This window comes from Esox lucius, chromosome 10 (assembly GCF_011004845.1).
Source record: "Esox lucius isolate fEsoLuc1 chromosome 10, fEsoLuc1.pri, whole genome shotgun sequence".
Taxonomy (NCBI): domain Eukaryota; kingdom Metazoa; phylum Chordata; class Actinopteri; order Esociformes; family Esocidae; genus Esox; species Esox lucius.
This window is the reverse complement of record NC_047578.1, coordinates 29,639,665-29,656,476: the sequence shown is the minus strand read 5'-3', so window position 1 is coordinate 29,656,476 and position 16,812 is coordinate 29,639,665. Positions and strand designations below refer to the sequence as shown.

At 41.2% G+C, this 16,812-nt stretch overlaps 1 protein-coding gene across 1 annotated transcript; it reads right to left on the bottom strand.

The window, feature by feature from the left end:
• Positions 1 to 12,513: 12,513 nt before the first annotated feature.
• On the bottom strand, positions 12,514 to 15,440 carry LOC117594992 (uncharacterized protein K02A2.6-like). The gene is made up of 3 exons (XM_034294841.1): positions 14,790 to 15,440; positions 14,154 to 14,272; positions 12,514 to 14,050 (listed from the first exon to the last, which is right to left on the bottom strand). Exons 1-3 carry the CDS (start codon positions 15,438 to 15,440, stop codon positions 12,514 to 12,516), a joined length of 2,307 nt encoding a protein of 768 aa, XP_034150732.1.
• Between the last annotated feature and the right edge of the window lie 1,372 nt (positions 15,441 to 16,812).

The following is a 16,812-nucleotide window of genomic DNA, read 5'->3' as shown; positions in this document are numbered from 1 at the left end:
GGCAAATGTGGCTCGGGAAAGGGAAGTTTGGGGTCCCCTGCTGGAGCTGCTGCCCTCGCGACCAGATACAGGATAAGCGGATGAAGATGATATGAGAATTACACTAAAAGGGTATTGACATTGTTGTTTAGAAAAATTAAGATATCCGTAGCTTTTAGCGCATAAACTAAATCTGCACTACACTGATGATTTGCTCCACAACCAACATTGTCAAAATGTTGCAGAAACCCCCAGCACGCGAATGCTTGTTTGCAATCGTGAACACCCGCATAGAAATAAGATTTACCCCACGCCAAATGCAAATAATCTTCCTTTTGGCAGAGTGCTTCCCGACACACCTTTTCTCCTCAAATGTCATGGTAAATTCCATATAATGTTTTATATTTTGGTTCAAAGAACGTATTTATAACATTAAATAATAAACTCAAACATACATGTCATAATTATTTCAATTGAAGTAATCCATTAAATTTTTTCAAAAGTATCTGTAATCCGATTACATTATTTTTGTCGGTAACAGATTACATTTTTTTTCTTACATGTAACGGATTACTTGTAATTACTTGTAATCAGTTACTCCCCAACTCTGCCCACCACTAGCTACTACTATCGTTTCTGCCTGGTGCCACAGAATTTTTTTTTCTATGCTGAATTAAGTCTTGCCTGATAATTGCTAACAGCAAGCAGAGTATGTTACATCAACAGGAAGCAAATCTTCCCAGAATTTAATTAATGCAATTTAATAGTCATTTAGCATTTATTCTTCCTGTTGATTCTTCCTTTGTCATTTATTCTTCCTTACAAGAAAACTGAGATAATAAAAATAAGTATTTCAAGAATGGCTCAGACCAAGGAATGCAATGGTAGAAGTAGTCATTGACAGAGACAAGTGAAAAATGTGTCAGGCTCATGATAGAGTTGTAAATTGTATGTTGAAACAGATCTGTTAAAAAAAGGTTTGTCATGTCTTGTAATCAGTATCTTACGCAATAGGCTTAAAAGGAATGACAGCTCCCCATACAATGCCCAATTAACTGGATGGCAGTAGTTTTAGTGTATTATCTCACTTTTATATCAGGCACAGAAATATAAATGTGCTTGCAAGGATTTTGTTGAAGGTGCATTTGGTTTTAATCTCTATAAAAAATTGCTAGATTTTACAATCTATATTTCTAATTGAATCAGAATACACCTCTGAATAAGCACTGGACCAAGGTATCCATCCATAATAAGGCTATTAACAGAATACACAAATTCTATTTTGTCTTTGTTGAGGGGCTGTAGCATTTATTCTCAGTGCAGAAACTAGGTAAGGTTGCCACCCTGCCACCTTTTTTTTAATTACACCTTCTAAGAGCAGTTAGTTTGATGCACATAAATTGTATTTTCAGTCAGTCAGACATACATTTTAATATTGTAAAAATAAACACAGCTCTGCCTATCATAGACCAGCTCAACCCACCAAGAATGGCTGTTTTTGTGTTGAACCGTCAGCAGTGTGACTGTCAGGTACACGTTGTTGTGGTACCCATGACGTATAGAAGACATTTGATTCTGGAAACACTGTTTTTCTGTGTATTATATTATGATTAAGTAGATGCTTTTCTTATTTAATTTTTTACATTTTGACTTCCCATTCTAGATCATGGCCTTGCCTAGTCGTGGCAACTCTGCAGCAGGTATTAAGCTGGACACATGCTTCCTCCAAGTTGTTTCCGATTGTTATCACACTTCTCACTCAATCCAGAAGCCTATATCTGGTGTATCTGAGTTGAGGTAACGCATTCCCTGACTATATATCCACAATTGAGCTTGCAAATGTCCAGTCTGAACTTAAGGAGTCACTAGAGTGCAACATGACATTGCAGTCCCATGATAAAATTCACTCGTTCCCGAGCCAGACCACTGCACCATAAAGGGGATCCAAGTATATTATTACATCAGCAGTTGTCACAAAGTGCTTTTACAAAACACCCAGCCTTAAACCCCAAGGAGCAAACAACAATAGTATTGAATTTCAGTAGCTAGGAAAAACTCCCTAAGAAAGCCAAAATTTAGGAAGAAACCTAGAGAGGAACCAGGCTCAGAGGGATGACCAGTCCTCTTCTGGCTGTGCCGGGTGAACATATTAAGAGTACAAATTGTAATAATGAATAAATGCATGTGGTCTATTTAAACCTAGTCCAGGTCGGATGGACAAGGACAGGGACAATGCGGGGGGGTCAGCAGAGTGGCAGATGAAATCATCAGGTATTGTCTTGATCTGCAACACAACCAGGAGGACTTTGGACAGAGACAGCAAGTCTTTCAAGCCTGGTACTCCGGAGGTATGGGCCAATACCTCATATCTTCCTAAGTTTAAAACTTAGCAGGAGAGACTGAAAATGTAGATAAAGTATTCCTTAGATCTACAAGGATTTATTGTGAATGTGTCGAGTGATACAACATAAAAAATGCAAGTGTCTCCATTGACACCAGATCAGGGAGGTTCAGGACATTCCCAGGACAACTGAGATTTTGGGGACTATAACAATTTAAGGAGGAGTCAGTTATTTGTTTTCTAATGGTAATGATCTTTTCATCAAATAAGTTAATGTATTAATTACAGCTGAAGTGAAGACCCACTTCACATGTTGAGCATTGCTTTAGTGATCATATGAAGCCATTTATTATCACATAGCTGATCAAAAGTTTACATACCCTTGTTACAGACACACATCAAAGGTGAATTAGATACTGAGCCATGGGGAGCTATAAAAAGATATCCAAAGCCTTGCAAATGCCAGTCAGAACTGTTCAATCACTTATTAAGTGGAACATTTGGGGATCGCTTGATACCAACACATGGTCAGGTAGACCAAGAAAGATTTCAGCCAAAACTGCCAGAAGAATTGTTTGGGATACAAAGAAAAACCCACAGGTAACCTCAGGAGAAATATAGGCTGCTCAGGAAAAAGACGGTGTGGTTGTTTCAAGGAGCACAATACGACGATACTTGACAAAAATGAGCTGCATGGTCGAGATACCAGAAAGAAGCCTTTACTTGCGCCAATGCCTGGTTACAATATGCCCGACAACACCTTGACACAGCTCACAGCTTCTGTCACACTGTAATTCTGGAGTGACGAGACCAAAATAGAGCTTTATGGCCACCATAAGCGCTGTGTATGGAGAGGGGTCAACAAGTCCTGTAGTAGACAGAATACCATCCCCACTGTGAAGCATAGGGTGCCTCATTGATATTTTGGGGGTTTGTGATGTTTTGGGTAGTAACGCATTATAAGTAACGCAAATGAGTAAAAGAGTACAGTTTCAGAGGAACGAGTTACTTTCTGGGGGTGGTACTCTTTACTCTTACTCAAGTATTTATTTTTAAATCATACTCCGTTACATTTCATCAATTTTGTCTTCAGTTGTTTGTCATTTGAAAATCTTTCAAAAACTCTTCATCATAGCTCCGCAAGCACATAGAGGTAAGGTTAGTGAACTGACTCGCGCTACTTAGCCAGCTAAATCCTATTATTAACTGTCTTTTTCTTTTAATAAACTGTTTTGTCATTGAACAAGTACAAGTATAGTATATCGACATGTAATTTATCCTAATGATAACGTAATATTCTAGCTAACCTACAATATTTAATAACACTACAACTTGTTAGTATATTTGTATTAGTGGTTCATTGAGCTTGACTTGAATTTTATTAATTATAAATGCACTTTAGTTATCAGCAACATGCTAGCTAGATTTTAGTTGAAAGCAATTGCTGCTAACCAGGTGGCTTGCTGAGTCACCTAAATAGCTATGGTGAGTTCTGTTCTGCGTTATTATAAATAACTAAGTGTTGTTAGGTTACTGAGTAAGAACGTAATGACTATTTTGTATTAAACAATGACTATTTGCAATATTCTATTAACATTTGAATTCTTTAGTCAAAGTCACTGGTAGCTGAACCATTGAATTGGCGGGAAAACAAGTAATAGAAACTGAGCTTGAAAAAAACAGCGTTGGCCTGAGATGAAATACCAACAGAAACCCTGGTTTCTTCATGTTTCCACAAGTTTGGTTGCTTACTATTTTTTGTTTCTTCGTTTATCCTCAAGTTCAGATGTTTTGTGCTTCTTCGCATATCAACAGGTGAACAGGTATGGTAACATTGTTAGCTAACTTGTCTAAATTGTGTTTCTTAGTGAATCAACACGTTTGAATGTTATAATATATGTGCTTATTCCTTGTAACTTTTATCAACTGATCAACTTAAATCGTGTTTCTTTGTGTAACGCTATCCACATCATGTGGATAACGTTACTTTTGGCAGTAACATTTAGCTAGACTAGCTAAACCTGCACTTCTTACAATTCTGTTACTGAAGTGTCTTGTGGTTCTTTGTGTATCCACATTGATCTTAGCTAGCCTGTGTGTCTTATGTTGCAGTTTTTTTAAACCTCTTTTCTAAACATTGCTTTCAGGTCATGACATCTGTAGTTTTGTTGACTGTGGATGACTGTGGCCGTAGTTCCATGCCTGTGGCTCAATGGGGGACTTTGCTACTGGCCACCACACAGCATCACCAGCAGGTAGTCCTTCAGCCACGACAAGTTTGCCAGAACTTGTTCACCTCTTGAAGACACCTGGGAGGGCTGTCCCTTATAAGCTCATCAAGCATGCAGGTGAATATGAAAACGTAATAACAATTTGAAACTATGTTTGAAAATATGTCTTGCAGGGTAAATGCTTACAAAACCTTAATTTTCCTAGACATGTGAGAGACTGAACATGTGTATCACCAGAGGATCAAAAATCATTCCAGCGTGGGCCCCTACCACCCCAAGGACGCACATCTACACCACAACACCTTGTGGATTGCAGCCCTGTAGGTATGTGAATTACATGTTGATCTTGTAATTGCTGCTGTGTTTACTTGGTTTCACCATATTTACCTGTTCACCAACTTATTTTTAGGATGAAGCAAGCACAGTACTCCAAGGCACCAGAGAGGTACTCCACCCAGATGCTTAACTTGTTATTAAAGCAGGTTGCTTCCAATTTTATTTGTCAATTTCAATGTATTTTTAAGGGCAAGAAGGCAGAGGTTGGGGGAAGTTTTAGCTCTGCACATGAAGGTAAGAATGAACATTCTGATTGTAAAATAACCAGATATTTAGGACTGAATAATTAACTGTCTTTCTTTACTTTCAGAACATTTGGAGAAATCAAGCTGCTGACTGAAGAGAAGGTCGAGCTGAGGGCACAGCTGGCTCTACAATCAGGTAAAAAGAAGACTAGTTACGCTAGTCTTCATGGAACTGCATTTGTCTGAACGTGTGCCCTTTACTAAAATGCAATACTGTACAGCCTTTCTGAAATTACATGTATACGGCAGTTTCATTTATTTCATTATTAAGCTATTGACATTTCATTGTGCTTTTCACCTTCTGATAAACGTCTGACTGAATAGAATGTCAAGCTGAGGGCACAGCTGGCTCTACAATCAGGATTAGCATGTTGTCTTCATGAAACATTTAATTTGTCAATGTTTTAACCATATATCGCAGCTTGTTTTGGGTGGAAATGTTACAAGGCTTTGCCTTTTGAGTATGTTGTCATGTGTTTTTTTACATAGAATTTGGTGTAGAAATCAACCTTACAATACAGGCAGTATGCCCATGTATCATCTCCACTAAACGGCTTTAACCAGCCTTCAAATTTAGGGTTTGATTCCCACTACTTTCTGTATTTTTGAGTGTACAATTTAGTCTGAGACATGATGAGCTAGCCAGCTAGATGTTTAGCTTATGTCACAGAGAGGCACACACAGTGGACGAGGAGGGTAAGTGACTGAGGCTGTGTGAGTCAAATGCAGTGATTTATTTTAGACAAAGAACATTTTACATTTACATCGGACTATGTCATGCACATGGTCCGTGAATGGTTTCTCCCTCTTCACAACATGATAGGCATTGTAGTTAGTTTTAAAATGTGTCTATGCACCACTCCATTCATTCAGAGCAGGCAGACGTTCATTGGTGCAGTTGTGGGGTTGTCAAAAGCCTGTTTGGCCACAGTACACGCAACATGCTGCAAGGACTTCAGAGCAGGTTTTTGGTAGTTCCCTGCATTATTTAGCTTTATCGGGAATTGTCGTTTATTGTTTTTGACCCATGGAACATGTTCTTTCCATGAAAACAAAAATGAGCGCTTTTGCTTTGGCTCGTACAAAACCATATTTGGGTCCCACTCTAGGATGCAATATGAACTATGATTGGTCAAAAAAGATCAGCACATCGAATATCGTCAAATAGACAACACCGGTACTGTACCACACCGAGGGGGGAGAAGAAGCACCATTTTAATTTTACAAGCGAAAATCGAAGCAGGAATAGTAACAAAGATGAAAAGCAAATGTTTTATTAATACGATACTGTGAATTAAATTGGCGAAATTGAGCACTGACCCATTCGGGCCACTGACCCAACCGGCCCAACATTAGGTCTTATTTGTTGCGGGCCTGCGGGCCAGCGGGCCAATGTTAATGTTGAACCCTGGTCACTGTCAACTACAGTCATTTAGAAGATGCTCTTATCCAGTGACTAACAAGAGCAATTAGTGTAAAGGGTGTTGAAGTCTAACACTTCCCCGAGTTGGTTTGTTGGAAAGGAGAATAAAACACCAGGAGTCAGGTCAATTACCGTATCGTATATCCATTTATTACAGAAGCTTCTGGAGACAAGTGTCGCCGCACAATGTCTGAGGATCAACATTCAACAGATCATTTTATACTTCTACTACGCCCAAAAGATAGAGTCGTTAAATTCACAAAGAAAGTGTGCTATTGGTCCAGTTCCAGTTCTATTCCTTATAAGGATAAACGCAAACATCTTCTTGTCCCCTTCTGGTTTCTGTCTCGCCTGTCAGACTATGTGTGTGTGTCTCTAACCTGTGTCCTGTTTCTCAAAAGACAGACATACTAAATCTTTCTCTCCTCGGCAACCGCTTGAACAGGGTTTCCTATTCTCCTACTTGCTCCTTCAGTTTCAGCTCATATTACAAACATTTAATATTTTGTTTAATTGGTTACAACAGCTTATAACAGTTCACTAACTTATACAATCAATACATCTACATTGGTTACAACAGCTTACAACAGTTCACTAACTTATACAATCAATACATCTACATTGGTTACAACAGCTTACAACAGTTCACTAACTCATACAATCACTACATCTACAAGGGCCATGCTTGAATCATACACTGTATCACAAATGGGATTTGAAGAAAACATTTTGTTACGTGTATGATCATTTGTCAAGTAATAAAAAAAAATATTCTCAAGGGTGAATTGTAGAAACTTTCTACAGTATGTAGCTATATGATTATTGTGAATATTTGTGAATGTATATTGAATTAAAGTTATGCTGAAGTGAAAGTTGTGCTGAAGTGAAAAATAGAATGAAAGCATACTGCTTTTGCTTGGCGCTTAACATGTCTCAGCTGATCACTTTGTGTTCTTAAACTGAGTCTTACATTTCGGAATTCTTACTGGTTGGTAGGTGACCAAATACTTATGTCATGCAATAAAATGCTAATAAATTATTTAAAAATCATACAATGTGATTTTCTGGATTTTTGTTTTAGATTCCGTCTCTCACAGTTGAAGTGTAACTATGATAAAAATGACAGACCTCTACATGCTTTGTAAGTAGGAAAACCTGCAAAATCGGCAGTGTATCAAATACTTGTTCTCCCCACTGTACATATATGCAAATTAAATCTGTGGAATCCCAAATGAAGTGTGAGAAACACAAAAACAACAAAAATGCTGCGAAAAGCCTCCAACATACGCTTGGCCTTTCTCTGTTTTATTTGGCCTTATCACAGACGACAGTCCTGTGAAGTACAGCCAGTATTGTTATTGTTGGCAGTATACCTACTGCTCTAACAGTGGGTACTTCAGTCGAATTGGTGTCCTTATGGCATTATTTTTTGTGTTGTGAAATAGGTTTTAAATTGAAGTTGTAGTGGCAGTAAAAAATTCTTCAAACGTCTTGAATTTAACATGCTGAAACCTGCAGATATCGTGTGGGGCGCCTTTTGGGAGGTTTCTTTCTGAGATCTCATTGTAAATCATTCATTTGCTCTTTAATGGGGAGGGGTTGTGGTCACAGCGATTGCCAATTTTTGCGACATTGCTGTGGAGAAAAGTTTGTCAGCCCTCAGGAGCCCCCTAATGGCCTGGAGCCCCAGGCAGTCTGGTTCTGAGATTTATATCTCTGGATCTGAATCTACAATGTGCGTGTAGTCTGCAGCACAATAAGAATGTTTTGGAAATAATAGGAAAATGACCGTGCATTTCGTAACTGCAGTTCATGTGTGTGTATTGAACCGAAGGGGGCTTACCAAACGGTTCAATGACATACCATGTACAATTACATCTCTAGTGACATCTCTGGTCTAGTATCGCTCTTGTTGTCAAGGAGAGTTCCATGAGTTTTAAGCAGGCTGTCTATTAATCAGACATTTCCTAACTTTATATTTTTTAGACCATCCCTAGTGACAGTTCTGGGGCTGTATTCACAAAACATCTTAAAGCTAAAAGTAGTTCCTAACTTGCTGATTTAGGAGTAACATTATGTGTCAGTCCTAACATTATGACTCCTACATTTTTGGCCAAAGAATATTTCACAAAGCGTTTTAGCACTAAAACCAGCTCCAAAATCTGTGAAAAGTTAGGAGTAGTCAAGAGGACTCCTAAGTCACTAAGACCAAATCACAAACAATCCTAAAAGGTCTGCCGCCATCAATCCGCCTCATGAATGTTTTAGAAACATTTAATGATACTGAGCTTTTAAAAAGGTATCACCATAATCGCGAGGGTATAGTGATCATAGTAGAGCTAATCATTGATGCAGTCACTTCACAAACAAACAGAAACAACCCAATAACATTGAAGATCAAGGTTGTGACAGCTCTACCCTACGCAGATTAATTATGTATATCTCATTCATCTGTTAGTAGAATATTACATCAAACAATAAATGCCCTCTCCAGACCCCACATCGTCCAACAAATAATTTGGTTTCCTCATGATGTTCAACTACTACAAAGAAAGAAAGCTGACTTCATGGCCATAGCTTGACCACCCGGTGTAGTTGGTGCTATGGATGGGACACATAATTGCACAAATTATTACACCATCAAAAGTTGGATGCACATTTCTTTATGAGCTGCCAGACATGTAAGAGGCTGACAGTTAGCTGAACATACCTTGACTAGTCAGTATATCAGTCTGGGTTTCATGTTTAATCAGTGACACTTAGTCTATCTTTTTATTTGAATATCTTCATTTCAATATGGCAACATAACACATCCTTCTACAGTTTTGCTTTGATGAATTCACTAACAGAGACCCCTCCTCGATCAGCCAATCACTGTGGGCATAGTAAGTAGACTTGTTCATGGTACATGACATCATCCTTAGCAACAGGATCAACCACGCCCTTTCTCTTAGCTTAAGATGTCTCCCCATTCCTTGGTAAAAGTTGATCTTAACAGCTTTGTGAATAGGTTTTAAGAGGAAACTCTTAGCTACGAACATTTAATGCTATTTAGGAGTCCTCCTAGTGGTAAGATCAAGTCTTGTGAATACAACCCCTGATATGTAGATACTTAGCTGGCTAGGTGGTCTTTGAAATGAGTGTTTATTGTCATGCCTACCCCATCTCCTCTCCCTCTGCAATGCTCTGATTTGCCTGTGTTCCCTAAGCACATTCAAAGATCAGATCCCTTCACCTTATTGCACACACCTGGTCCTCATCAACCCCAATCACCCCTGTCGTATATTGACCCTGTATCAGATCTGTCTGTGTATTCCAGGTTTTGCTAGTGATGGGCAGAATGACGCTTTCCAAAATATAGAGACAATCAAAACATTTGTGTCCAGGCTTTATGAAATGGTTGAAACATTTACTTCACAGTGACATCTGCCAGTTAGAAATAAAAATCTCATGTTCAGTGTTCAAACAGATGTATTTTCCCATATTATTAGAAAATATTTGGTGGCTCAACAGTTTGGTGTGTGTGCCAATTGAAAAGTGAAAGTAGAATGTGGGGTTCATATACTGCATTTCTCTTTTTAGTACATTACATTTTTTTGAACAACATTGATTTCAATACAAAAAAAATAATATATTGATTTTTATATATTGATTTCAATAAAATAAAACTAAAGACCATTCAGATCTGAACTGGGACATCTTGGTCAGTATGTAACAGGAATTACTTATTGATCTTTGAATACCTTTCTGGTACTGACAAATGCAGTATACACTATGATGTACAGTATATAAATAAAACACTTTGACTGCATTTGTCATTAGCAGTTGTGCCCTGATGTGTTGCCATGTTCAGGCAATGAAATGCACACACACTTAGTGCACATATACATATACTCACACTTTTTGCAAATTTGTACAAGTTCTGTTTTAATGACAGTTGAAATGAACAGTTTTCTACTTTGTTACACATTGGTGACTTTATTGTATGTCGTAAAATAAACCCAATGTCATCATAATTGTTTTCAAAAAGTACTTCCTGTTCAAAGGCAATGCTTATATATTATACTTATTGGGTCCTACTAATCCCAAATAGCTAAGAGAAATAAAAAATGTATACATTATCAAAGCTCAGGTCTTAGGAGGTTAAAGCGAAACATTTTTACTTCAATTGCAAAATCAGCTGTTTAGAGCTTTAGTCAGAAACCTGCCCTATGCAACTAGCACTTCAAAATGAGTTAGTACTAACCAGGCTAACTTAAAACAATTGTCACACAGCTAAATCTCACAATCTTTCAGTATCTCACAAATGTATCTCTTGCAACAAATTGAAAATTAATTTAAAGTCGTTGGTGTTGCAAACTTGTTTTCAAAACCTGAGACAGTCAGGGGTCAGACATTCAACCGACACTGGTTTCATTCAATATCATGTGTTTAGACACCTGCCATCACATGACCAGAAATGTTTCTGAACGTTGTTCCAATTCAGTAAGTGTCGGAATGATGTTAAAAAGCTTGGAAAAATATCAAGCAGGTGTGCATAGCAGCCCATACTACTCGAGACATTGGTCTGATGCAGTGTTGAAAAGACTTGGACAGACCATCTCTACACTCCAATATGTTTTTTTTTACCAATGCATCCATTATAATGATTTGGATGATTATGGCAGAGCCATAGGATGCTCTAAACAAAAGGAATAATTTAAAAACAATTAATAATCATGTTTCAATTGGAAAATATTAACCAGGATTGGAACTCATATAGTTCCACATGAAAGTCCGCAACCAACCTGCGAAGCCACTGCTGAAATTCTCTTGTGGCATTGGCACTGACATTGGTAATAAGCTGTTCAGTAAAGATTCCGATGCATATTGAGTTACTGCCATATAGGATAGAACATTTCTAGGGTAACTACCAACTAGGCTGACTTGCAACAAAGTGATGCCACTCATTCAAAGTTGTTGGCGTTGGTTGCACCTGGTTTTCAAAACCTGAGACAGTAAATATTTTGTGACGTAACTACACAGGTTTTGTTCAATAACACATGATCTTTCGACCCCTGGCATAATGTTGCAGGCCCCGGCTCAGGAGACCCAGCTGACAGATTACTGTTATCTGTAAAACAGGATTCAAAGAAAAGAAACGAGAGTCGCGTCTGCTCTTTCACAGCTCCTCTGCAGATATGAGAGAGCATACGCAGTTCATTGTTCCGTTTACGACTCTCCAGCCAGAATGTCAAAATAAAAGTCCCTTTTTTTTGTATCTATACATTAGTTAATTTGCATTTCAACATTGAATAAAGAAAGTAGTGTAATAATTTACCTCGACAATTTACATACTGAGAAAAGGGAAAAAAAACAAAATTGTATACATACTTTGTGTGTATCACACTCTCCCTGACAAAAATAAGAAAAGCTCCAATGGTCCACCTCTTACTTACGTGCAATCAACACACAGGCACAGTGAAACTGTAAGGCATGTAATGTGTGGGGAGTGTATGAATTGGTATAACTAATTTGTGGTACGTAACTATTTATACCCCAGACAGGTGCATGTGTGATCGTATACGCTGTCACTGCATTGAGTGTTGGGTGTGGCTGTAGCACAGGTTGACCTAACGTGTCATAAGTGTAGGTCTGTCGTGGCCTTTTCTCTCTTGTGGATCTTCTAACTGTAGTTTCATCTCTCACACTTGGACTTTCAGCCTCTCTTGCTAGTCCCCCTGGCTCAACACAAGCAGCTGTTTCCCTCTCCTCGTCCACCTCATCCTCCACAGATGGTACCAGGTCAGTATTTGTTTCTCTTTCTGGTGACTTTTCCAGTGTTCTTGATACTTCCCTTCTTTGTGTTTGATTGAACTCTTCTCTTACAGATGCTTGCTCAGGTAAATGGCTAGTCATTGGTCCTGTCCAGCTAACTGGGTTTCTCAGCCAGTATCCCCCTCCGATACTTTCCTCATCTTAGTCTGTCACGTCACTGTCTCTGGTGTTTTCTCTGTTGGGTGAGCGACCTCTTGTCTTTTTCTGTCTTTCAGGTTTTGTCGATGGGGATGCCGTCGCAGGAGCCTCCACAGGTAAGTCATTCACCAGTAGTAGTAGTGTTCTAGTCTTCTTACTGTCACCATTTTCAGGGGAGACTACATAAACTGGGTTATCAGACACCTGCCCCTTCACCACGTAGACCACCTTTTCCCAGTAGGATCGTAACTTCCCTGGACCTCCTCGTTCTCCAAGGTTTCTGACAAGCACTCGGTCTCCCACTTTCAGTACCACTCCTCTCGCCTTTCGGTCATATTGAGCCTTCCCTCTCACATTTGCTTGGCGACTGTTTCCTTCAGCAATCTTGTATGCCTCAGCCATCCATGCCGCCCACTGGTTGGCATATCCCTTTGGAGTGACTCCGTCCATTGGCTCCACCAGGCCGAAGATCAGGTATACTGGAAGGTGAGGATGCCGTCCGTACAACAGGTAAAAGGGAGAGTATCCAGTGGACTCGTGCCGGGTGCAGTTGTATGCATGCACGATATGAGGTAAGTGCTCTTTCCACCTTTCTTTTTCTTTGTCTGCCAGTGTCCTCAACATCTGTAGTAGGGTCCGATTGAACCTCTCGACTGGGTTTCCTTGGGGATGGTATGGCGACGTTCGAGAGTGGCCGATTCCAGCGAACTGTTGCAGAGTGCGAAAAAGCTCATTCTCAAACTCACGGCCCTGGTCGTGATGTAACTTGGCCGGATATCCAAAGCATGGAATGTAATCTCGGAACAAGCATTCAGCTGCAGTCCGCCCTGACTTGTTCTTGGTTGGGTAGGCTTGGGCGAACCTTGTGAAATGGTCCATTACGACCAGGATATATTCATACCCCCCACGACTCGGCTCCAGGTGCAGGTAGTCAATATAGACCAGCTCCATAGGTAAGTGTGTTGTGATGCTACCCATGGGCGCTCGAACATGTACAGTCGGTTTCTTTTGTTTTATGCATGGGCACTTCCTGGTAACATATTCTTCCACTTCAGCTTTCATGTATGACCAGTAGAACCGTTCCCTCACCAGGCTCAGTACTCGCTCTGTACCCACGTGTCCCACCTTGTCATGGAGGTGTTCAAGTGCCAGCTTTTTATACTTGCTCGGTAAGACAAGCTGTTTTCTCCCCCTCGTTCTTCGATATAGGAGTCCCCCCTCAAGATGTAGCTTATTCCACTCATACATCAGCTTTTGGTTGGTTCCTGTCAAAACTCCTCTCATCTCGTCTGTGAGGGTGACACCATCCTCCTTCCATTGTCTCACTTGAGAGATAACAGAATCTTCTTTCTGGGCTTGAATCAGTTCATCCGGTTCTAATGTCGGCAACCAGGTGGGGGGTTGACGTGGCTCATCCTCCCCGTAGACATATACAGGGCAGTGACCCAGGCCACATCCTTCATTTTTGACACATGACTGCCCTCCCATGCTGCTTGTATTGCCCCTGTGGGTAACCCTTCCGTGCACTCTGATGTGTATACTTCAATGTCCAGAGGGAGACGAGACAAAGTGTCTGCATCGATGTTGACCTTCCCTGGTCGATACTTGACATCGAACCAGAAATCAGACAGCTCCCGTCCCACCGATGGCCTACTGCGTTGAGTTTTGCTGTACTCATCACGTATGTCAGGGGGTTGTTGTCGGTGTACACCGTGAAGTGTGGGGCGTAGAACAGGTAGTCCTGGAACTTCTCGCACACCGCCTACTTCAGTGCCAGGAACTAAAGTTTACCACTGTGTAATCTGTAGTTTCTCTCTGTTGTTGTCAATGTTCTGGATCCATATCCTATTACCATTATCCTATCTCAACCTCCCGTCTTGTCGCTGGTAAAGGATGGCCCCTAGACCCCTTTCGGATGCGTCAGTGTGCAGCGTGAAGGGTAAGTTGAAGTCTGGATATGCCAGTATAGGTGGGCTTGCTAACATATCGATTAGTTCCTCCAGGATCTGTTGGTGGTTCCTGGTCCATTCTACTGGAGTTCTGGAGGGGACTTGTGGGCCTCTAGCTTTCTTCCTGCTGTGAGTATCCTGTATTGTTCCAGGTTTTGCCTGTAGTAGTTCATACAAGGGTTTGGCTGTTCTGGAAAAGTCTTGAATGAAGGCACTCCTTACATCACCCACTGTCTGAGGAGTCCTGGTTGTTAAGGATCGGACAGCCTCCAGATCCTTGGGATCTATCCGCACTCCTTCTGCTGACACTAGCCGTCAGACGTACCTGACCTCACTCCGGAAGATTTCACACTTTCCAGGTTTCAGCTTCACACCATGGTACTGGAGGGCCCTCAACACTCTATGAATACTCTCCACATGCTCCTCAAAGGACTTTGCATAACATAAGATGTCATCTAGATACGGGATGCAGCACTCATCCCTGAGCGAGTCAAGCATTTCTTCCATGCTGCGTTGGAAGGCAGCAGGCGCATTGGACAACCCAAAGGGGATCTGGACCCACTCATACAGCCCCCAGGGTGTGACGAATGCTGTCATGTGTCTGGATCCCTCTGCAATGTACCCCTGGTGGTACGCTTTGCCTTGGTCGAGAATCAGATCCTGTATCCTAGGCAATGGGTGATGGTCAGGGATGGTTTTCCTGTTCAGGAGACGGTAATCAACACAGAGCCTCAGTTTGCCATCCTTTTTGCGGACACAGACTACTGGAGCGGTGTATGGTGACTTTGATTTGATGATCCATCCTTTTGCTAAGAGATCTTGTATGTAGCTTTTCACCTCGTTAAACAAGGGTTTTGGCACTGATGAGTACGCCCTCTGAACCGGGATGTTGTCTTTAAGTGTGATTGGCATCTGCAAGCTGGGTATGCAACCAATGTCATTCTGATCACTGCTGAAGGCAGCAGACTCCTCATACAACATTCTTTGAACAATTTCTCGTTGGCCCTCTTCCAGGTGGTCCAGATTGACAGGTGGATTCCACAATGATGATGTCACCTCGTTTTCTCGAGTGGTTGTAGCTTGAATCATTGTCTGTCTTAGCTCATTTGTTTTACCAGGCTCCACTAATATCCTCTCAATCCGCTGTAATGTTCCAATCACTGTGCCGCATGGCAGGGTCACATCCCCCACTGTGCTATTTCCAGTGGGTATTGAAACACAAGGGTCACTTTGGGGTTTTATTTCCAAGAGCCCCTCTCCAATGTCCAAGAATCTTAAGTAATCACTATTTTCCTGAGGCTCAAACAAAGCCATCATGTCAGAATGTGTCATCTTCGAAGGGATTCTGCACTTCACCCAAGTCACCTGTCCTGCCCGGATAACTACTCCTCTTGGACCAATCTTCAAGTGTCCGTCTCCATTATCTTCTCCATTATTTTCTCCGGCCAGTAGTGAGGTGAGTGTTGGCATCAACTGCTCGGACCGCCCCTGAATCAGTTCTTCTATTACATTGAAACCCAGGAATGGTCTCTCAATGGGCATCTTACTCACCATGAATGGGACATTAATGGATAGACTTGGGTCCTCATTTCCTAGCAGGTTGACTGTGATGACTGCCCAGCCATCAAATGGAATAAGGTCTCCATTTACAGCGTAGACTTTCAGATCATCTTGACACCCAAGAAGTTCCTGAAGCGGCCTCACCTCAACACTTGGCAAATATTTATTTTTCCACTCACGGTCAACCATGCTGACTTGGGCACCTGTGTCGAGTAATACCCTAACTGTCAAGCCATTCAAGTTGCACTGGGTCAGTGCCTTGCTTCCGATAAGTTTGATTATGTTGTCGTTTTTGGTCTTACAGGGGTCCAGATCACCTGCTCCTTGACTCCTGGACCTCAACTCATTTATAGTTTTGTTTGTTTGCTTCTCGTGGTTGTTTGCTTATTCGAGCACTTCTCTCTCTCTAGGTCTAGCTGGCTTGGAGGGAGCAACGTCTGGGTGAGCAACGTCTGGTTGGGGCATTTGCTGTACGGTCACTGGTTGCCCCTTTGCAGTGGCCGGTTCCCGTTTCCCTGTCGCTGAGGTCGTCGAAGGCACCCCACCGCCTGGTGTCCATCCTCACCACAGATGAAACAGTGTGTACAGTCCGGTCGCCCTTCGTCTGCACATCGTGAACAGCAACGCCAGCGGCTCACCCGGGGAGAGGATGGTTTGCTGGAGGAGCATGGGCAGCCACCCTCAATTCGTACTGGCATGGCATGTTGTATAGCGTCCACCGTGCTGGTTAGTGCGTCAATCTTGGCAGTAAGAAGCTTAATCTGATCGTCCTGACCTTTTTGTGCAAAAAACA

Bases quoted from the DNA above. Each gene is read 5' to 3' on its own strand.
- LOC117594992 (XM_034294841.1), bottom strand. From the start codon at position 15,440: ATGTTGTATGAGGAGTCTGCTGCCTTCAGCAGTGATCAGAATGACATT. The intron at 14,273-14,789 runs GTCAGGTACGTC...GCACTGAAGTAG, and splicing joins GTGAAATCTTCCGGAGTGAG to GCGGTGTGCGAGAAGTTCCA. The intron at 14,051-14,153 runs GTGGGACGGGAG...TGGACATTGAAG, and splicing joins CTCAACGCAGTAGGCCATCG to TATACACATCAGAGTGCACG.